This window comes from Scylla paramamosain, chromosome 32 (genome assembly GCF_035594125.1).
Source record: "Scylla paramamosain isolate STU-SP2022 chromosome 32, ASM3559412v1, whole genome shotgun sequence".
NCBI classification, from domain to species: domain Eukaryota; kingdom Metazoa; phylum Arthropoda; class Malacostraca; order Decapoda; family Portunidae; genus Scylla; species Scylla paramamosain.
In genome coordinates, this window is record NC_087182.1 from 12,402,087 (window position 1) to 12,425,264 (window position 23,178).

Sequence of the window (23,178 nt, forward strand, 5' to 3'; positions counted from 1 at the left end):
CTTTCTACACAGTAGTCACAGTAGTAGCTATGACCGCAAGGAATCAGAATGAATCTGACATCTTTCACCTGGAAACACACCTTGCAATTCATCGGATTGTCTGCTACTTCCTCTTCCTCTTCCTCTTCTTCCTGAGGTTCAATGTCAATGTTTTCTTCATCAAGTTCGAGATCAAAATCCACATGTCTCTTCTTGAAACTAGTCACAGTATGTGACATGGCACTCAGGAATTGCATTGGTGTGTAGGTCTCATCTCCAAGCTTTCCAAAGTAGAGACATCCGTCCCCAGCGCTTGAAGTCCTTGTTGGATGCATAGACATTTGTCAGTCCCACTTTTTGTATCTTTGCATATATACTCTTGGCATAGTGAAACTGACAACCTGACAGCTTCATGTCAGGGAAAGCTTCGAGGAATGCTTTTCGACTTGCTTTCTCGAAATCAGACATGCCGGCAACAGGCTTGAAAGCTGGCGCAATCGTCTTCAGTTTTGCAAGCACACCCTTGTACAGCTCAAAGCCTTTGTTCGTCATAAGGACGTGGAGAATGGGCAGTACATTGCCTTTGAAAACACCATGGACAATAAAGTACTGCTTGTAGGGCCTCGGTGTTGCAAAAAAGGTGGCGTCGAAAGCAATTTCTTTGACTTCAGACAGATGTTCCTTCATTCCGTCAGAAAGAAACATCACTGCCTTGTCTTCACCAACCTCAACACTGGCTGCAAAGTTGTGACCATATGTACTGTTTTGGCGAAGGCTTTCAACCACCTCCTCGTGGCAAGAGGGAATGTTCGGCTGCTGTGCTCGCCTATTTTTATACAAAGATGATTCAATCTGCTTGAATGTTACTCTCCCACCTACAGAGCTGTTGGATGCTGCTGCATCATCAAAGGCACGTCGTAGAGACCGAGTGTCCTGCAGGTTGCACACCTCGTTTCGCAGGTCCCTGAGGAAGCTGAACTTGTCATACTCATAAGCCTCGGGATCATGATTGTGTGCAGCTCCCTTGAGAGCATGATCTTCATCCAACACTATCTTCGCAGTACCTTTGCAGTGGCGAGAATGTTTGAGTGCACAGGTTAGGTAAATGTATTTGCCATTCTGTGACTTCTTGTTTTTGCTGTAGATGAAGGCATCAAACAAGATCATCTTAGTTCTTCCTTTCTTGTACGTCCCCTCTGTGTAGTTGCTCATCGTGGTCGCGGAGGTCGGAAGGTCACTCAACACGTAGTCTGTGACAAGAAAGACTACAATATAATATAATATGGAGGTCGCTGATTATTTTCGATTTTTTTAGTCTGAATGTTTTCGATCTTAAACATGTTAGTCTGTCGAAAACGTTCAGACTAAAAAAATCGAATACAATCAGTCCACCCCACCCTGCACTTTTCCACGTCTTTTCATAGACGTCCAACCCTTCAGGAAGTAAACAGTTCATGCAGAGGAGCCACAGAACGCCTGAATTCTGATTTTTCTAAAATGTCTGATTAGGGCAGAGCAAACTTGATATTGTTCAATGCCTCAAAAACTCAAATCCACCATCTATCAACACGACACAACCTTCCAGACAACTATCCCCTCTTCTTCAATGAAACTCAACTGTCCCCTTCTTCTACACTGAAGATCCTTGGTCTGTCCTTTTCTTATAATCTAAATTGGAAACTTCACTTCTCATCTCTAGCTAAAACAGCTTCTATAAAGTTAGGTTTTTTGAGACGTCTCCGCCAGTTTTCCTCACCCCCTTCCCCCCAGCTGCTAACTCTGTACAAGGGCCTTATCTGTCCATATATGGAGTATGCTTCACATGTCTGGGAGGGTTCCACTAATACCGCTCTTTTAGACAGGGTAGAATGAAAAAGCTTTTCATCTCATCAACTCTTCTCTAACTGACTTTCTTCAGCCTGTTTCTCACTGCCGCAATGTTGTATCATTAGCTATCTTCTACCGCTTTTTTCATGCTAATTGTTCTTCTGATCTTGCTAACTGCATGCCTCCCTCCTACCGTGGTTTCGCTGCACAAGACTTTCTTCTTTCTCTCACCCCTATTCTGTCCACCTCTCTAATGCAAGAGTTAACCATTATTCCCAGTCATTTATCCCTTTCTCTGGTAAGCTCTGGAACTCCCTGCCAGCTTCTGAATTTCCACCTTCCTATGACTTGAAATCCTTGAAGAGGGACGTTTCAAGGTTTCAAGGTTTCCTTCAATTTAGTAGCATTTGACAAACATTCGACACGCAGACACACACAATGGAACATGACCAGACATTGCACTTAGGAGGAAACTAGGGGGATGGTGTTGGAGAGGACGGCGCCTGTTCCCCGTCAAAATAATAGGTACAAGGACACAAAAATGCAATATTGTGCACGGAATCCTTTTCCGTCACAGGAGTAGCCATAAGTTGAGTCACAAGTGCTCTCTCAAATATTAGGCTTCCTTCAAATTCTGGCCTGCTGTAGGGCCTTATATGCTATACAATAGTAATAATAATAACAGGCGTTATACGGCAAAAACCCACCTGTACTTTTAAAATATAATCCTCCCCAGGTACGTCTCCGCCTTTACTCTGAACAGGACACTTTCTCTCTCTCTCTCTTGAATCTCAATGGATACTCCTTGAACAAAGGCAGGGAGGGACCCATGCCACGGAAAAAACGCACGCAAGGTTGAACATGTAACAGACACCTGCCGAAACGATAATTACTCCCAGTGAGGTCTAAAGCACTGTTCAGGGGGTGCTGTGAACTTATCATTAAACCCAGCTGTGACCTCACTGAACGTTTCCCTTTGTGTCTCACAACACAAGGGGGCAGTCACAGCCTGCCCTCTAAAGACAACTCTCTTCCTCCTCACAAAACTACAAGCACCTAATAACACACACACCCTTCACCCAAAAATTTTAAAATCATGGCGACTCCTACACCAGCCTCGGAGTCCCCATCTGGGGAGGGGACCGTAAATGTCCCCAGGTCGGACTGCCTTTCTGTCGACGACCCTAAGTGTCTTGACACCCCCCTCAACTTTTTCTTCATTAACTTCTGCAACATTCGCGGTCTAAGATCTAATTTTCAATCTGTATAGAACACCACCTCTCCTCTTCTAAACCTCATCTTCTTTTCCTCACTGAAACTCAGGTGTCTGAGGCAACTGACAGTAGCCCCTTTTCTGTTCCCTCCTACTTTCTCTATCCTCATTTTCGATCCAAAGCTGGATGCTGCGTTTATGTGCGCAATGACTTAACCTGCTCTCGTGCCCACGCTCATGAATCTTCCGAGTTTTCCACCATCTGGCTACGACTACAGAGTCACTCTCATACTAAATTTATCTGTGCTATATACCTCTCTCCTAACTCCTCTGACTATAAGAAATTCTTTGACTACTTAACTTCCAAAGTGGAGCACATTCTGACCCTCTTCCCTTTTGCAGAGATCTCCATTCTTGGAGACTTCAGTGTTCACCACCAGCTTTGGCTTTCCTCTCCCTTCACTGACCATCCTGGTGAACTAGCCTACAACTTTGCTATCCTCCATGAGCTAGAGCAATTGGTGCAACACCCTACTCGTATTCCTGACCGTCTTGGAGATACGCCCAACATTCTTGACCTTTTCCTGACCTCTAATCCTTCTGCTTATGCTGTCACCCTTTCTTCTCCGTTGGGCTCCTCCGATCACAATCTCATATCTTTATCTTGTCCTATCACTCCAATCCCTCCACAGGATCCCCCTAAGCGAAGGTGCCTCTGGCGTTTTGCCTCTGCTAGTTGGGGGGCCCTGAGGAGGTATTTTGCTGATTTTCCTTGGAATGACTACTGCTTTCGTGTCAGAGACCCGTCTTTGTGTGCTGAGCGCATAACAGAGGTGATAGTGTCTGGCATGGAGGCGTACATTCCTCACTCTTTTTCTCGTCCTAAACCTTCTAAACCTTGATTTAACACAGCTTGTTCTCGTGCTATACATGATAGAGAGGTGGCCCACAAAAGGTACTTAAGCCTTCCATCACCAAAATCTCATGCACTTTATATTTCTGCCCGGAACCATGCCAAGTCTGTTCTCCAACTAGCCAAAAACTCCTTCATTAACAAAATGTCAAAACCTTTCAAGATCTAACTTCCCTCGTGATTTCTGGCATCTAGCCAGAAAATATCTTCAATAACTTTGCTTCTTCTTCTTTCCCTCCTCTACTTCAACCAGATGGCACCACTGCTATCACATCTATTTCTAAAGCTGAACTCTTTGCTCAAACCTTTGCTAAAAACTCTACCTTGGACGATTCTGGGCTTGTTCTTCCCTCTCCTCCACCCTCTGACTACTTCATACCACGTATTAAAATTCTTCGGAATGATGTTTTCCATGCCCTCGCTGGCCTAAACCCTCGGAAGGCTTATGGACCTGATGGGGTCCCTCCTATTGTTCTCTGAAACTGTGGCTCCGTGCTTGCACCTTGCCTAGTCAAACTCTTTCAGCTCTGTCTGTCAACATCTACCTTTCCTTCTTGCTGGAAGTTTGCCTACATTCAACCTGTTCCTAAAAAGGGTGACCGTTCTAATCCCTCAAACTACCGTCCTATTGCTTTAATTTCCTGCTTATCTAAAGTTTTTGAATCTATCCTCAACAGGAAGATTCTTAAACATCTATCACTTCACAACCTTCTATCTGATTGCCAGTATGGGTTCCGTCAAGGCCGCTCTACTGGTGATCTTCTGGCTTTCCTTACCGAGTCTTGGTCATCCTCTTTTAGAGATTTTGGTGAAACTTTTGCTGTTGCCTTGGACATATCAAAAGCCTTTGATAGAGTCTGGCACAAAGCTTTGATTTCCAAACTACCCTCCTACGGTTTCTATCCTTCTCTCTGTAACTTCATCTCAAGTTTCCTTTCTGACCGTTCTATTGCTGCTGTGGTAGACGGTCACTGTTCTTCTCCTAAATCTATTAACAGTGGTGTTCCTCAGGGTTCTGTCCTATCACCCACTCTCTTCTTATTATTCATTAATGATCTTCTAAACCAAACTTCTTGTCCTATCCACTCCTATGCTGATGATACCACTCTGCACTTTTCCACGTCTTTTCATAGACGTCCAACCCTTCAGGAGGTAAACATATCACGCAGGGAAGCCACAGAACGCCTGACTTCTGATCATTCTAAAATTTCTGATTGGGGCAGAGCAAACTTGGTATTGTTCAATGCCTCAAAAACTCAATTCCTCCATCTATCAACTCGACACAACCTTCCAGACAACTATCCCCTCTTCTTCAATGACACTCAACTGTCCCCCTCTTCTACACTGAACATCCTCGGTCTGTCCTTTACTTATAATCTGAACTGGAAACTTCACATCTCATCTCTACCTAAAACAGCTTCTATGAAGTTAGGTGTTCTGAGACGTCTCCGCCAGTTTTTCTCACCCCCCCCAGCTGCTAACTCTGTACAAGGGCCTTATCCGTCCATGTATGGAGTATGCTTCACATGTCTGGGGGGGTTCCACTCATACTGCTCTTCTAGACAGGGTGGAATCAAAAGCTTTTCGTCTCATCAACTCCTCTCCTCTAACTGACTGTCTTCAGCCTCTCTCTCACCGCCGCAATGTTGCATATCTAGCTGTCTTCTACCGCTATTTTCATGCTAACTGCTCTTCTAATCTTGCTAACTGCATGCCTCCCCTCCTTCCGCGGCCTCGCTGCACAAGACTTTCTTCTTTCTCTCACCCCTATTCTGTCCACCTCTCTAACGCAAGAGTTAACCAGTATTCTCAGTCATTCATCCCTTTCTCTGGTAAACTCTGGAACTCCCTGCCTGCTTCTGTATTTCCACCTTCCTACGACTTGAATTCCTTCAAGAGGGAGGTTTCAAGACACTTCTCCACCAATTTTTGACCACTGTTTTGACCCTTTTATGGGACTGTCATTTCAGTGGGCATTTTTTTATTAGATTTTTGTTGCCCTTGGCCAGTATCCTTCCTACATAAAAAAAAAAAAAAAAACAACATTTTCAAAAATTATTGTGAACAAATTACAAGGGCTGGAATAATTCTGACTACTCTATAGGCAAGACGAACTCTTCAACTATATAACATTTTTGACTCAACATAAGAGAATAAAAGGATGCAAGGAAATGCAATTTGGGAAGGAGATTAACTATATGCTCTGAGTTTTTAAAGTAAACTCCTTTCTTCTCATCTTCTTTCTACTGTCTTGTTGCGTGCAACATTTTATATATATATATATATATATATATATATATATATATATATATATATATATATATATATATATATATATATATATATATATATATATATATATATTGTCACAGGCCCTTCACATTAACATTTAACTTTTAATTGTAATGGTCGAAGATGATGGAGGTGTCATTTGGGGGTAAAAGAGGATTATACTGCCACAGGGTGCAAAATGAGGCGGCAGTTTTGCTGGATGCAAGATGGACACTGGTGGATGCAACGGAGGAAAGGTGGAGTCGCAGTGTGTTTTCTGATTTGTAATGAAGAAAGGGCTGGTGTGGAAACATTGTGGACAAAAGTGTGTTGATATTGTGGGTGGAGGAAGTGAAGCGTAATTTGTAAACTATCCACAGTAATGTGATCCTCCATTATATCCAGAGATACATACCAAGGTAATCGGGGCGAGGTGTGAGAATGGAGGTGTGCGGTGATGCTTGAAGAATAGAGGGATTTTGGAGGTGTTGGGCGCTTGGTTAAGGAGTTTGTAAGTGTTATTGTTAAGTGGTGGCGGAAAGGATTATGGTCGTGGACATATGTGGTGGTGGTCTGACGAATCGATCTGTGTACTTGTGTGCATGTAGGTGGATGCGTACATATTCAGTGCTGTGTATGTGCAGGTGTGTGTTTGGCATTGTGAAGTGTTGATTTAAATCTTATATTGTAAATATAGTGTATATACTTGGAAAGACGTGTGTAATCCTCTCCTTAATGAACATTGATACTGAAGTGAGAAGACTGTTTGACGGTACTGGGACATACTTTCCGTCCTAGGTTCAGGATTGATGCATTGGCTGGGTCGAGTAAAGGCCCATTGTTGTGCTCAGGTCTGGAGGTTTTGGAAAATTTTTATTTATACCTTGATATTATGATGATTCCTATAACTATTTACACACTTTTTTTTTTTTGCGGTCTGTTTATCTGCCTCAGTGTATTTCCTCGTCTCCATTTGTCTACCATCCTTTAAATTCTCTCTCTCTCTCTCTCTCTCTCTCTCTCTCTCTCTCTCTCTCTCTCTCTCTCTCTCTCTCTCTCTCTCTCTGTTTGAGTGGGTGAGTGGACTGATGTTTGAGTTGGTGAGTGGATGGATGGGTGGATAAGTAAATGGGAGGGTTCATGGATGTGTGGTTGATAAACTCGTATGTGGGTGGGTGGATGGATGTGTGGATGGGTAGATGTGTTAATTGGCATTTAGATGGATTGGTGGATGGGTGGATCGATGGGTAAGTGAAACAGTAGGTGGATGGGGCGATGTGTGTGGGTGAGTGGGTGGGTGTATAGATGGATGGATGGATGATTAGGTCAGTGGATTAATAGGTGAATGTATGGTGATTGGGTGCGTGAGTGTGTGGGTGAATGTGTAGATGAGTGAATGGGTAGATGGGTTGCTAGGTGAATGGTTGGTGGGTGTGGATGGGTGAATTAGTGGATAGCGGATGGGAGGATGGATGAGTGGAGAAAGATGGGTGGAGTTATATGGGTGATGGATGAATGGGTGAATGTGGTTGAGTAGGAGGCTGGCTGGATGGGTAATGGATGTGTGTCGGTGGATGGGTGTGAGTGAGTGGATGGATGGATGGATGTAGTTAAGTGGGCGGCTGAATGGATGGGTTAATGGATGTGCGTAGGATTGAGTGGGTGGATGAATGAGTGGATGTAGCTGAGTGGATGGTTGCGAGTGAGTGGCTGGATGGATGAACGGATCTTGTTGAGTGGGTGGATGGGTGGATGAGTGTGGTTGCGTTGATGGCTGTATGGCTAGATGAGTGGATGAATGTGTGCGTGTCGGTGAGTAGATAGTTGGAAATTTGTGGATGGGTCTGTAGGTAGTGCATGGTAGGAGGATGTGGCTAAGTGGATGACTGGATGGATAGGCAAAAAGATGTTGGTGGATGTGAGTGGATGGATTGATGAAGCTGAGTGGCTAAGTATGAGCGGATAGCTGTGGGTGGGTGGGTTGGTGAGTGTGAGTAGGTGGATGGATAGATAGATATAACTCAGTAGGTGGGTGTGAGTGAGTGGCTGGATGGATGGGCTAATGGACATGAGTGGATGTGTAGTTGTGAGTGGGTGGATTAATGTATGGATGGATGGATGGATAGAAATGGTTGAATATGTGAGTGAATGGATTGGCTAATGGATTTGGGTGAGTGGATATGAGTAGATGGATGGATGGGTATGAATGCGTGGCTGGATGGATGTTGTTGGGTGGGTGGGTGTTAGTGTGCTGATGGATGAATGGATGAATGTAGTTCAGGATGCGTAGGTCCACATCTTCACCATTGTCCTGTAGCTAAGAAGGCTCATTCTAGAGAAAGATTGCATGGAGCCCAAGTGTTTTCATGTTAAGTGGGTTAATTGACAGGAAATATATGCTGGTGATGGAGTGGGTGGTGAAGTTGTCTTGTCTCGGCCTGCTTCATAAGGTTACCATGTAGCGTGGGAAATGCAGGGTGTTGGGCGCCTCATGATAACCCATATGTTTGTCTCAGAAACTTTCCACCTGTCATCGTTATATGGTCCTGATGGATTGGAGCGAAACTGGGACACTTACACTGCGTAGCTTATGTAGAGTGAAAGTGCATCGTGAACATTTCCGTCAGCTCACACACATGAGCTCCGCTGGTGTTATCCAGATGGGAAGGTACGATTGCTAAAGAGGCTAACTTGATACATTTGACGTGCTTCCTTCGTTTAAAATTACTGTATTCACCACCTGAAAGATTTTCGCTGTGTGTGCGTGTGCATGTGTGTGTGTGTGTGTGTGTGTGTGTGTGTGTGTGTGTGTGTGTGTGTGTGTGTGTGTGTGTGTGTGTGTGTTTGTCTGTCTGTCTGTCTGTCAGTCTGTCTCTTTATCTGTACTTGAACTCCCTTACGGTCCCCAGCCTTGAATTCTCACGACAAGGTGAAGTAACTCAATGACAAGAGCAAGGATGGAGTAGAGGCGGTAGGGATGAGAATAGGGAGGGGAGGTAACACATACACACTACGTCAACAATGAGTCAGAAGATACGAGAGAAAATAGCTACGTGGAAAATTAAGTTTAGGGTGGGATTTCCACATGTGCTGACAACGTCATGAGTAAAAAAGTAAACACGTCTTGCTGGGACTTTGTGATGTTGCAATGTTTTAGCATGGAAACCTTACATGTTATTGAAAAATATAATATGATGTGTTTTCTCTACTCTCTTACATTAAAAAAAAAATGTAAATAATCTTCATATCACCTTTGCTTTTTCTTCTCCCTCCTTTCTTTCCTTTCCAACACTCCTTATGTGTTCTGGACCTAATTATTCTTGTGAGCAAGGCCCCTAAGAACAGCTGAAGGACAGACGAAGGTAGTTCAGGAAAAGTAGATAAATGAGAGAAAGGCCAATAAGTGTATTAATAATACATAGGGGAAACAAATAAGATCAAACAGTCAGTCTTTTTTCTTATGCGAGTATATTGGACTTTTTGCTCCTATTAGCTCATTCTTGCAGATCTGAACGGTCGCTTTGGTTCATATGGTTCACTGACGAGGTTCATGCCGCCCCTGGTGCTTCCGATGCACTAGCAGTAAAAAATAGTCATTTTCAGTCAATCAATACCAGCAGAAAAATTAATAGCCTATACTAAGTGATGGAAATCAAACGGGATATCGATCTTACCCTTCCATTCCTCATTGTGTCGAGTACAAATTTACGTTCTCTTCTACCAAGCACACACACACACACACACACACACACACACACACACACACACACACACACACACAGCAACATCAAAAACAACAGCAACACCACCACCAACAGCAACAGCAACAGTAACAATCAAAACCAACAACAACAAAGAACAACAAATAAACAACAAACAACAAAAAACAAACAAACAAACAACAACAACAGCAACAATGTTCCTGTTCCTGTTCCTGTTATATATATATATATATATATATATATATATATATATATATATATATATATATATATATATATATATATATATATATATATATATATATATATATATATATATATATATATATATATATATATATATATATATATATATATATATATATATATATATATATATATATATATATATATATATATATATATATATATATATATATATATATATATATATATATATATATATATATATATATATATATATATATATATATATATATATATATATATATATATATATATATATATATATATATATATATATATATATATATATATATATATATATATATATATATATATATATATATATATATATATATATATATATATATATATATATATATATATATATATATATATATATATATATATATATATATATATATATATATATATATATATATATATATATATATATATATATATATATATATATATATATATATATATACATATATATATATATATATGGAAGAACTTTATTATAGACAGACATCTAGTGCTACAATTCATTTCAGCGTTACGGATAATAATAGTATTAATAACTGTAAAAAATAAATAATAGCATTAATAATAATAAGAAGAAGACGAAGAAGATTAATAATAATAATATTAAGAGTAATAATAATAATAATAATAATAATAATAATGATAATAATAATAATAATTATAATAATAATAATAATAACAGTAATAATAATAATAATAATAATAATAATAATAATAGTAATAATAATAATAACAAATTATTATTATCCTCCTCATCATCATCATCATCATCATCATTTTTATTATCATTAAGGGAAATGCTGAGAAAATGAGGAAGGAGGAGGAGGAGGAGACCGGGCTGTGCTATATATAGGCCAAGATACAGTTAGCCTCACTCTCCAAGCGACCGCCATGCTGGTAAGGTGACCGTAGCGCTTCTCTGTAGGTTTACCCACAAGTTTGCCATACAGAATACTGATGAAAAAAAAAAAAAATCTGCATTTCTTTTTCTTGTATTCACTTGTTGTTGTTGCTGTTGTTGTTGTTGTTGTTGTTGTTGTTATTGTTGTAGTTGTGTTCATGAAAGTAATATATATGTACACACACACACACACACACACACATATATATATATATATATATATATATATATATATATATATATATATATATATATATATATATATATATATATATATATATATATATATATATATATATAAAGTGTATATAGCTAGCCATGTGTGCTAGCTATGGCACACATGGCTAGCTATGGCGCAGCCATTACACCTTTAGAAAAAGAGGTTAGAACACTTTTTAGGTGGAGAGAAAATACCTTAAAAAAAATCATTAACGCCGAATTGGCTATCACCTTCAATGATATATATATATATATATATATATATATATATATATATATATATATATATATATATATATATATATATATATATATATATATATATATATATATATTCCCACGCATTCTTCATTTGCTTAGGATGTACTATTATATTACCTTGACGTGACATGTCTGCTGCTTCAGAGTCAGATCACAGTGCTGTTGTTCATGCTGGGGGCGGCTGTGGCCGACACTCCCGCTAACTGCCTATATGAAGACATTCGAGGCACGTGAAACTTTTTTGAGACGGAACGGTCTGGTGACAACACACTGAGCTGCGAGACACTGGGACTCGTGGCTCACACAAAGACCTTCACCCTTGACTTTCCCAATACTGTTATGGATGAACTGGGCAACAAGGGCACGTGGACCATGATATGGAATCAGGGTTTCGAGGTAAAAGAAGGCTCGATAAATATATATATATATATATATATATATATATATATATATATATATATATATATATATATATATATATATATATATATATATATATATATATATATGTATTTTTTTTTTTTCCCAGTATATTGTTATAATTACAAAGTACGGGCAATTTGTTGGGAAAAAAAAAGAAAAAGAAAGAAAGTAAGGAAAATAAGTTCATATAGAAGTTACATGTAATTTTACCTTCACAACGGTGTCACATGTTAGTTGAATTTGTCGGTGGTCGTTGGCACTTTTATACAGGGACTGGCACGTGTAGGCCTGATGGCTTCTTACAGCTTCCTTATTTTCTTATGTTGTCATAATAATTATAAGTCTGCATAATGAAATCGAAGTTTTTCTTTCACTCTCTCAGGTGACGATCAACCAAAGATCATACTTCGCTTTCTCCTACTATGAGGGGAACTTAGTCTCCGCCACATCATACTGCGACAAAACATTTAATGGATGGTCTCGCGATGCCACCGTGAGGAACTGGTCGTGTTTCTCAGCCAACAAGACCACTGAGGTAAGTCGGATCTTGTCTCTGTCCCTCATCAACCAGCTGTTTAACCGTTCATTTAAAATATATCGCCTTTTACTTCTTCCATAATGAGTCGGTTATCATACATCATTTTATTTAAGAAACATCAAATTCAACTATATATCAATAATTAATTAATTTATTTGTTTTATTTATTTATTTTTTATTTATTTATTTATTTTTTATCTATACATTATATCGACTGAATTTCTTTACACTCAGTCATCACCTCAATGATTACTTTGTTTACCAGTCCTTCCCTTACATATTTTCTTACTTTATAATAAATGACGATTAAATGACGCTTGCAAATTCGATTTGGAAGCGCATCTATGCCGATCCGAAAATCTAACATTATATGTGTATATATATATATATATATATATATATATATATATATATATATATATATATATATATATATATATATATATATATATATATATATATATATATATATATATATATTTTTTTTTTTTTTTTTTTTTTTTTTTTATGTAGGAAGGACACTGGCCAAAGGCAACAAAAATCCAATAAAAAAAATGCCCACTGAAATGCCAGTCCCATAAAAGGGTCAAAGCAGTGGTCAAAAATTGATGAATAAGTGTCTTTAAACCTCCCTCTTGAAGGAATTCAAGTCATAGGAAGGTGGAAGTACAGAAGCAGGCAGGGAGTTCCAGAGTTTACCAGAGAAAGGGATGAATGATTGAGAATACTGATTAACTCTTGCGTTAGAGAGGTAGACAGAATAGGGGTGAGAGAAAGAAGAAAGTCTTGTGCAGCGAGGCCGCGGAAGGAGGGGAGACATGCAGTTAGCAAGATCAGAAGAGCAGTTAGCATGAAAATAGCGGTAGAAGACAGCTAGATATGCAACATTGCGGCGGTGAGAGGGAAGCTGAAGACAGTCAGTTAGAGGAGAGGAGTTGATGAGACGAAAAGCTTTTGATTCCACCCTGTCTAGAAGAGCGGTATGAGTGGAACCCCCCCCAGACATGTGAAGCATACTCCATACATGGACGGATAAGGCCCTTGTACAGAGTTAGCAGCTGGGGGGGTGAGAAAAACTGGCGGAGACGTCTCAGAACGCCTAACTTCATAGAAGCTGTTTTAGCTAGAGATGAGATGTGAAGTTTCCAGTTCAGATTATAAGTAAAGGACAGACCGAGGATGTTCAGTGTAGAAGAGGGGGACAGTTGAGTGTCATTGAAGAAGAGGGAATAGTTGTCTGGAAGATAGTGTCGAGTTGATAGATGGAGGAATTGAGCTTTTGTGGCATTGAAATATACCAAGTTTGCTCTGCCCCAATCAGAAATTTTAGAAAGATCAGAAGTCAAGCGTTCTGTTTCTTCCCTGCGTGATATGTTTACCTCCTGAAGGGTTGGACGTCTATGAAAAGACGTGGAAAAGTGCAGGGTGGTATCATCAGCGTAGGAGTGGATAGGACAAGAAGTTTGGTTTAGAAGATCATTAATGAATAATAAGAAGAGAGTGGGTGACAGGACAGAACCCTGAGGAACACCACTGTTAATAGATTTAGGAGAAGAACAGTGACCGTCTACCACAGAAGCAATAGAACGGCCAGAAAGGAAACTTGAGATGAAGTTACAGAGAGAAGGATAGAAACCGTAGGAGGGTAGTTTGGAAATCAAAGCTTTGTGCCAGACTCTATCAAAAGCTTTTGATATGTCCAAGGCAACAGCAAAAGTTTCACCAAAATCTCTAAAAGAGGATGACCAAGACTCAGTAAGGAAAGCCAGAAGATCACCAGTAGAGCGGCCTTGACGGAACCCATACTGGCAATCAGATAGAAGGTTGTGAAGTGATAGATGTTTAAGAATCTTCCCGTTGAGGATAGATTCAAAAACTTTAGATAGGCAGGAAATTAAAGCAATAGGACGGTAGTTTGAGGGATTAGAACGGTCACCCTTTTTAGGAACAGGTTGAATGTAGGCAAACTTCGAGCAAGAAGGAAAGGTAGATGTTGACAGACAGAGCTGAAAGAGTTTGACTAGGCAAGGTGCAAGCACGGAGGCACAGTTTCGTAGAACAATAGGAGGGACCCCATCAGGTCCATAAGCCTTCTGAGGGTTTAGGCCAGCGAGGGAATGGAAAACATCATTCCGAAGAATTTTAATACGTGGCATGAAGTAGTCAGAGGGTGGAGGAGAGGGAGAAACAAGCCCAGAATCGTCCAAGGTAGAGTTTTTAGCAAAGGTTTGAGCGAAGAGTTCAGCTTTAGAAATAGATGTGATAGCAGTGGAGCCATCTGGTTGAAATAGAGGAGGGAAAAAAGAAGAAGCAAAGTTATTGGAGATATTTTTGGCTAGATGCCAGAAATCACGAGGGGAGTTAGATCTTGAAAGGTTTTGACATTTTCTGTTAATGAAGTAGTTTTTGGCTAGTTGGAGAACAGACTTGGCATGGTTCCGGGCAGAAATATAAAGTGCATGAGATTCTGGTGATGGAAGGCTTAAGTACCTTTTGTGGGCCACCTCTCTATCATGTATAGCACGAGAACAAGCTGTGTTAAACCAAGATTTAGAAGGTTTAGGACGAGAAAAAGAGTGAGGAATGTACGCCTCCATGCCAGACACGATCACCTCTGTTATGCACTCGGCACACATAGACGGGTCTCTGACACGGAAGCAGTAGTCATTCCAAGGAAAATCAGCAAAATACCTCCTCAGGTCACTCCAACTAGCAGAGGCAAAACGCCAGAGGCACCTTCGCTTAGGGGGATCCTGAGGAGGGATTGGAGTGATAGGACAAGATAAAGATATGAGATTGTGATCGGAGGAGCCCAACGGAGAAGAAAGGGTGACAGCATAAGCAGAAGGATTAGACGTCAGGAAAAGGTCAAGAATGTTGGGCGTATCTCCAAGACGGTCAGGAATACGAGTAGGGTGTTGCACCAATTGCTCTAGCTCATGGAGGATAGCAAAGTTGTAGGCTAGTTCACCAGGATGGTCAGTGAAGGGAGAGGAAAGCCAAAGCTGGTGGTGAACATTGAAGTCTCCAAGAATGGAGATCTCTGCAAAAGGGAAGAGGGTCAGAATGTGCTCCACTTTGGAAGTTAAGTAGTCAAAGAATTTCTTATAGTCAGAGGAGTTAGGTGAGAGGTATACAGCACAGATAAATTTAGTATGAGAGTGACTCTGTAGTCGTAGCCAGATGGTGGAAAACTCGGAAGATTCAAGAGCGTGGGCACGAGAGCAGGTTAAGTCATTGCGCACATAAACGCAGCATCCAGTTTTGGATCGAAAATGAGGATAGAGAAAGTAGGAGGGAACAGAAAAGGGGCTACTGTCAGTTGCCTCAGACACCTGAGTTTCAGTGAGGAAAAGAAGGTGAGGTTTAGAAGAGGAGAGGTGGTGTTCTACAGATTGAAAATTAGATCTTAGACCGCGAATGTTGCAGAAGTTAATGAAGAAAAAGTTGAATGGGGTGTCAAGACACTTAGGGTCGTCGACAGAAAGGCAGTCCGACCTGGGGACATTTATGGTCCCCTCCCCAGATGGGGACTCCGAGGCTGGTGTAGGAGTCGCCATGATCATTTTAAAATTTTTGAGTGAAGGGTGTGTGTGTTATTAGGTGCTTGTAGTTTTGTGTGGAGGAAGAGAGTTGTCTTTAGAGGGCAGGCTGTGACTGCCCCCTTGTGTTGTGAGACACAAAGGGAAACGTTCAGTGAGGTCACAGCTGGGTTTAATGATAAGTTCACAGCATCCCCTGAACAGTGCTTTAGACCTCACTGGAAGTAATTATCGTTTCGGCAGGTGTCTACTGCCTCCTTCATATATACACATTTCTTGCATAATACGTATTTTGAAATTTGTTTTAGCTTTTTTTTTTTTTATTTAGGTCACCCCTCGTGTCACCAAGTTGTCGACGCTCCTGAGGATGCATCACCAAACTTATCGAAATGATCATGCGATGATTGAGAGGATTAACTCGAAGCAGTCGTCGTGGACAGCCAAAGCTTACCCGGAGCACGAGAAGTAAGAACACATTTGACCCATAGAGATGAGATGAGAAGATGAAATTAGATACTACATAATGGACTGGGATATGAGAAAAAGGAACGGAGTAACAGTAAATATAGGAAGAAGTAAAGCACTCTTTCACACAGGCTTACATCGATGGATTCACAAGGACACAAATCCTTTATGCAGGTACACTGTGATGGAGATGGGGCAGCGGATGGGCGGCCTAAGGTCAGTGCTGCATAATCCACCACCTCCAGCACAAGCCACACCGGAACAGAAGGCTCGCATTTCCCTCCTTCCCAAAAACTTTGACTGGAGGGACGTGGAAGGAGTGAACTACGTAGCCCCAGTACGAGATCAGGGCGGCTGCGGATCTTGTTACGTGTTTGCCTCCATGGCTATGATCGAGTCCAGGCTCAGAATCAAGACAAATAATCAGCGGCAAGACGTGTTCTCCACTCAGGTGAGGCAGGGAAAGTCATAAGGCCACAGGGAACCAGTATCTAAAAGTTATTATATTCATATTCATAAAGAACCTGTTCTTGTGTTTGAGGTTGAAGGCAACTGCAATTACTTTTTGCATTATTTAGTTTTTGGTACATAATTTTTTGTTCTAATCAACTATTTTACGATATTCATAGTCCCTAGGACGTGTTGAAAGCTAGATGGGTAGTTTCAGAGTTGTCTTCCAGCTCTAGGAACTAGACTGGGAAAAGTTTCTCTTTTTGTTTATGTTTACTCGTAACTCTGGTGACGCGGGCCACAGGCGTTTCTTTATCTTAAGGTTTCTCTTAATATCTTTCCGCTCATTATTATGAGGAGTTTGACTCGCCCGTATAAAAGATAAATAAAAATAAATAAATGAATAAATAAATAACCATGGCGAAACGAATCTTTGACATGGGTTTAGTGAACCGCTGCTCGTCATGGTAGGGAGTCTGACTTGTCCCTTTGTCGTGGTGTGTCAGATGTATGCGAGTTGACTGGCTGTGATTTCAATGGAAAGCAGTACCTGGAGAGGAATTTTGGCATTACTTCTGATGTTTTCCTTGGTCCTCTGTTGACATGATTTTTTTGTATTGGGATTTTTTGTTACGTAGTGTTACAGAGGCTATTTATTTTTCTTTCTTTTGGCCGACAGTGAGTACATCTTAATAGAACACTACCCTTGATGTCGTCGAAACATTGATAACTGAGCCTCAGCCTTTTACTTTTTTATTTTTTTTTATTTATTTATTATTTTTTTTTTTTTTGTATGTGTGTGTATTTGTGTGTGTGTGTGTGTGTGTGTGTGTGTGTATTTTGAGTGTGTGTGTGTGTGTGTGTGTGTGTGTGTGTGTGTGTGTGTGTGTGTGTGTGTGTGTGTATGTGTGTGTGTATGTGTGTGTGTCCAGCATATATGGAAATTACGTGTATATCAACTTGTTCTTGGCGTACTATTGATGTACTGTATCTTCTTCTTCTTCTTCTTTTTCTTCTTTTTCTTTCTAGGCTCGATCCCTATATGGTTTGGTATCCAGTAAAAGTTGACCTGTTGTCGTTGTGTATGTTGCTCGATATGGTTAATAATGTGGTTATGAGGCATGACGTCTTTGAGCCCTCTTCACAAAGCTTGTATGACGAAGTTCAGCTGTATAGTTGCAATGCCTTCATGACGACTCAGAGCTCGGTACGCAGCGTGAACGAGTTGTAAGACAGACGAGTGTGTTGTTGTAGTATTTGTTGTATCGGTGTAGCTGATCACGGAACCGTTCGTGTAATACAATTATTCAGCTAGCAGCATGCATGGGTGCCGACTGTTACGATACTAAGCTGCCATCTACTGTGGATTTTCCTGAATGAGCCAATGCATTGTGATTTTTCTTAGCGGTGGCAGCCAGGATGGAAGGATAGCATAAGCCTTTTTTTTTTCTTTTTTTTTTTTTTTGCCGAACGTAAGATAAAGGCAGAGGACTTGCATTCCTGATTCGCTGGTGCCTGCTGTTACTTACAGTATACTTTTTCTTTATTCTTTCTTATTTTTTCTTTTAGCTTTAGGTTAAGTAAGAATATTTCGACCATTGTTTCCTCGCTACAGTGAGACTATATTTTACATGGCGTTTATGGCATCCTGTCAAGTCCTTACAAAAAAAAAATGATCTACCTTCAGAGCCCACGTTTAGTTCACCCATAAGTGTCGAATTATGTTTTTCAGGGCCTGGATTTTTTTCATCTTTCACTATGTGTATCTCATTAATTACGTGGTAGCTGGCTCAGGAATCGTCCTTTGCTGCGAGAATCACGTTTTAGTGTTTCTGTGAAGTTTACATCTCTTTACGACAGAAAAAAAAAAAATCGTTATGATTGCGTGTACAGATTGCTTTTGAATTTGCAGCGTGCTACTAGAGTCCTTCCAGGAAAGCTAGTCTGTAGGGGAGTTTAGTTTTCGTTCCGTTTCGTAGGTATTGACGCAGGATGATCAAGTATTGTGGGTTGTAATGGTCTTTTATTGTTCCACTTTGTAAGTAACGCGTGCGGCACCTCGACAGTCGTCATTGTCATCCCGATGAACTTGAGGGACATATCACTCGATGGTGCAGACGTGTTCTTAGATTGTAGTCTATCTAGAAAGGTGTTGGTGTATGTGTCTGCGATTCTTGATGGGAGTTGTACGGTTTTCGTGATTCGGCCTGATCTGTATACTTGATATTCTCGTATATAATGTATTTTATGGTCCTCTTTTATTTATTTATTTTTTTTTTGTATGCAGATGACAGCAAGGAAACAGGTAAATCACATCCTAATACTGATAAAGTCTTGGTACTCTCTTCAGAATCAGCGACACATATGACTGAAAACAGCCAATGTATGTATCTAAATTAAGTGTTCATTATGTATTTCCTTCTTTCTTTTGTGTTGTGCTGATCTGCTTCAACATGACCTGATCCCCAGGATGTTGTCTCGTGCTCGGTGCTGTCTCAGGGCTGCGATGGAGGCTTCAGCTACCTGATCGCTGGCCGCTACGCAGAGGATCAGGGAGTGGTGGCCGAGGAATGCAACCCCTACACTGGAAAGGTCATGGAGTTTTATATGCATGATTATATCTTAAGGCAAAATGTAATAAGCCAGCCATCCTATGAGGTCCTCCACGTCACGCATACAAAGTATGACGTATACAATGATTAATTCCCTTCTACAGAACGATCCTTGCAACACGGACACCAGCTGTGCGCGTACCTTCGTCAGCGACTACGAGTATTTGGGCGGCTACTATGGGGCTTGTAATGAGGAGAAGATGCTGCAAGCATTGGTGGAAAAGGGGCCCCTTGCTGTCGCCTACGCCGTTTACGATGACTTCCCAAATTATGACGGTGGCATTTACCATCATACTGGCGAGAGAAATGACTTCAATCCCCTGGAGGTAGGTGGCAGACGGAGGGAAGAGGGCGGTGTGAGGGATGAACAGGTGGAACCAAAGGTAAGGCCAAAGGCAAGGAGAAGGACAGAGGGTAAGTGGATTGGAAGTAAGGAAGGAAACTAATTGATTGCGACCTCGCACGTTGGCATTGGTGGGAACTGTAATGAAAAATATAGTCTGCAATCGCAGCTCCGCAAACTTGAATCTTAACCTCCCGCAACTGCAACTGCAAAAAGCTTAGGATGAAAATGTTGACAATCACAAAGCCGGAAGCACTGTTTAGTTTCTAAATTTTATTTGCATAATCAAAAAAAAAAAAAAACGAAGGAAAGTCAGGAAAATGTGGTGGAAATCCTGTTAATTATTTTTACTGTATTTTTTTCTTATTAATTTGTCATCGTTACTGTAATTGTCACTGTTTAATGTAAATAATCGCAGGGAAAAGGGACAGCCCAAGTATATTCAATGTAATGTGGAGGGAGAAAGGCAGTTGAATGTCAAAAATGAAGAGGAGATAATTGTCTGGAAGGTTATATCGAGCACCTAAATGAAGGAAACCTGTTTTGAGACATTGAACAATACAAGATTTGCTGTGTCTTCATTCAAAAATTATGGGAAGATAAAAAAAAAAAAAATAGCCTCTCTGTGGCTTCTCTGCGTTAATTCTTCAATTCTTCCGTGTTGTCTGTCGAACAACAGAAGTTGAGAAATGCAGAGTAGCTATCAGTTGAAGAATTGATAGTCCAAGAGTTTTGATGAGATCATTAATGAGTAGTAATAGAAGGTAATTGGAAGATATGATAGGCCCCTGTGGAACACCACTATTAATAGGTTTAAGAGAAGAGTGATCGTCTACCATCGCGCAAGAAAAAAAAAAAAAAAAAAACATGCTGATCATAATTTTTTTTTTTTTGGCCAGTTTGGTGGAGAGACGTGTTCCTGTCATGGTGTGTTCCAGGATAGTTAGCCCGAGTTCTAAAATACTTGACGTTATTGCTAGGAAGTGTGGAGAATCATGCAGCTTGATAATCGAGCGCCACGCCGTGATGTGTTAAATTAACCGACACTGTGGCAACAACGACTGCCACGCGAGGTCTTGTGAGTCGTTATTCTGTTGCAAAAGCACTTCTACAACGGAATACCGCGAGCTTTCATACGTGTTCCCAGCATTCGCAACCTGCGGCGGAAATCATAGAGCTGCATCAACGTTCTTCTGGGATTGCAGAAGTGCTTACAGAGATCCCCACCTCCGCAAAATGGAGATGCTATGATATGATAAAGACAACATGCGTTCACATTCATAGTGTACATTCCTAACATGAATATGCATCCCCTTTTATTAAAATTAACAGAACCCAAAATATTATTGATGACGTTTAGTCAAGTGTTTTGCTCTTTCCACACGCACTACTCTAACACTGCCTACTCACCCTTTTAACAGTACGTGAACCACGCTGTCCTGTTGGTGGGCTATGGTGAGGATGAGACCACAGGTGAGAAGTTCTGGACGGTCAAAAACTCCTGGGGCGACTCTTGGGGAGAGGACGGTTACTTCAGAATACGCCGAGGAACCAACGAGTGTGCTATTGAATCCATGGCAGTAGACATCACTGCCATACCTTGAGACGCTTGTTTCTTCACGAAGCAGACAGACGCACATACATACATACACACATAAAGAGGACAGGATGAATCGAGAAAGGTCATGACAATTTTAGATTATAATAAAGAAAATCCCAAACACGAAGTCTTCCACCATGAAGTTACGGAAGATCCGCTTTCAATAATGTAGTCAGGTATAGTGATCTCATTTGTTGCATCTATGCTAAGTATTGTTATAACCAAATTGTTCCAAGTTCACATGATGAAGCAGTACCTCAGAAGTTTTCCTTAAGCCTCAGGCTCTTCCCTGAGGCATGGTTATCAGTAAAGGAGTTCATTCATATGTAATATTATCACAGTTCTCCAAGGAAATGGTAAGATGCATGCACTATGCATATAACTGTTGTATCTATTTTTCAATACACCGCATTTACACAACGGAGCGACAGTCTAGTCTTGCTTTAGCAGCACCTTCCCTTGCATGCTGCTGCTGCTGCTGCTGCTGCTGCTGCTGCTGCTACTGCTGCTGCTGCTGCTACTACTACTACTACTACTACTACAAATACAGAAATTGTGTGTTCTCCCAAGTATTCTTACGCCCCTCCACCTCAGCTCGCCTTCGTCATTACCACCGCAAAACAGCTACATGAGAGAGTGTACAGATGGAGTATTTTTTTTTTTATTCGAATTCATTCGAATGCAGTAATTGAGTGCATTGGCGCTCGTATTTGAATAATTGCTACCTATTAGAAATCAAAGTATATTAATTTATATTCGAATATTTGTAAAAGGATTCGCACTCCTCGAATAATCTGATGAATAATTATTCTTTATTTATGATCAACAACGTATAGCCTCCTGGGTGACAGAGTCGCAGGTTGTCGGACCCATGTCTGACCTGACTTGATTGTCACTTGCCAGTGGATGACGATTGGGTTGTCCGTTTTTTTTTTTTTCTTTCTTTTCTTTTCTTTTACTATAGCGCCAGTAGGTAATAATTGTGCTGCACCTTCCATTTAGGTGTTTTGAATGATCATTCGCTTCGACTCTTAAGAGGTATAGATGGTAGCCCCATCCGCCCTAGTGAGGGCACAGGCAGGTTTTTAAAATAGTGCCTTTACAGAGGTACATACCACTACCAAGAGCTCTTCGATCAGTCGTCATTGTGAAAGCCTCATTGGTTGATTTCGGTGCTCTGTTTTCCCTGGATGTTATACGTATGTGCAGTGCTGCGGTGTCTCCCGGGAGTGAAAGTGAATTCGTCGTCCATGTAAACAATTTGCCAGACGATGTAAACAATGTGCCACACGGTGCAAACAGCGATATTTAGTAGTGATAACCGTTACAGTTTCCACAGCCGTGATGAACATGTCCGGAATGCGAACTTGACAGCATTGCCAAGTATAAAAGTGTTGCACTATGAACTACGTGAAGTGCTTTTGTATTGTTTGATTCACAAATACTCGTAATTATATCAGCACAGCGTTGAAAGCTGATTATTGCCACAAGTATTAATACTACTATACCTCGTAATGAGTAACCAGTGTTAAATTTCGTTGAATGAGTTTATGATGGCGCTGAGCCAGACTTGGAAGAATTAACTTGAGCAAAACCTTCCCTGTCCGATTGCCTACTTCGCTCATGCCA

General features: G+C 40.7%; 2 protein-coding genes across 2 annotated transcripts; one reads left to right on the plus strand and one right to left on the minus strand.

Moving 5' to 3' along the window:
* Nucleotides 1–249: 249 nt before the first annotated feature.
* LOC135088880 (uncharacterized) lies at nt 250–1,191 on the minus strand. The gene has a single exon (XM_063983941.1). The coding sequence runs from the start codon at nt 1,189–1,191 to the stop codon at nt 250–252; it is 942 nt and encodes a 313-aa protein (XP_063840011.1).
* Nucleotides 1,192–10,988: 9,797 nt separating this feature from the next.
* Nucleotides 10,989–22,111, plus strand: LOC135089209 (dipeptidyl peptidase 1-like). Its single transcript, XM_063984571.1, has 8 exons — nt 10,989–11,092; nt 11,721–11,972; nt 12,382–12,534; nt 16,408–16,544; nt 16,719–16,995; nt 19,464–19,586; nt 19,711–19,932; nt 21,371–22,111. Exons 2-8 carry the CDS (start codon nt 11,916–11,918, stop codon nt 21,551–21,553), a joined length of 1,152 nt encoding a protein of 383 aa, XP_063840641.1. The 5' UTR covers nt 10,989–11,092; nt 11,721–11,915; the 3' UTR covers nt 21,554–22,111.
* Nucleotides 22,112–23,178: the final 1,067 nt, after the last annotated feature.

Bases quoted from the DNA above. Each gene is read 5' to 3' on its own strand.
- LOC135088880 (XM_063983941.1), bottom strand. From the start codon at position 1,191: ATGAGCAACTACACAGAGGGGACGTACAAGAAAGGAAGAACTAAGATG.
- LOC135089209 (XM_063984571.1), top strand. From the start codon at position 11,916: ATGGATGAACTGGGCAACAAGGGCACGTGGACCATGATATGGAATCAG. The intron at 11,973-12,381 runs GTAAAAGAAGGC...TCACTCTCTCAG, and splicing joins TATGGAATCAGGGTTTCGAG to GTGACGATCAACCAAAGATC. The intron at 19,587-19,710 runs GTCATGGAGTTT...TCCCTTCTACAG, and splicing joins GCAACCCCTACACTGGAAAG to AACGATCCTTGCAACACGGA.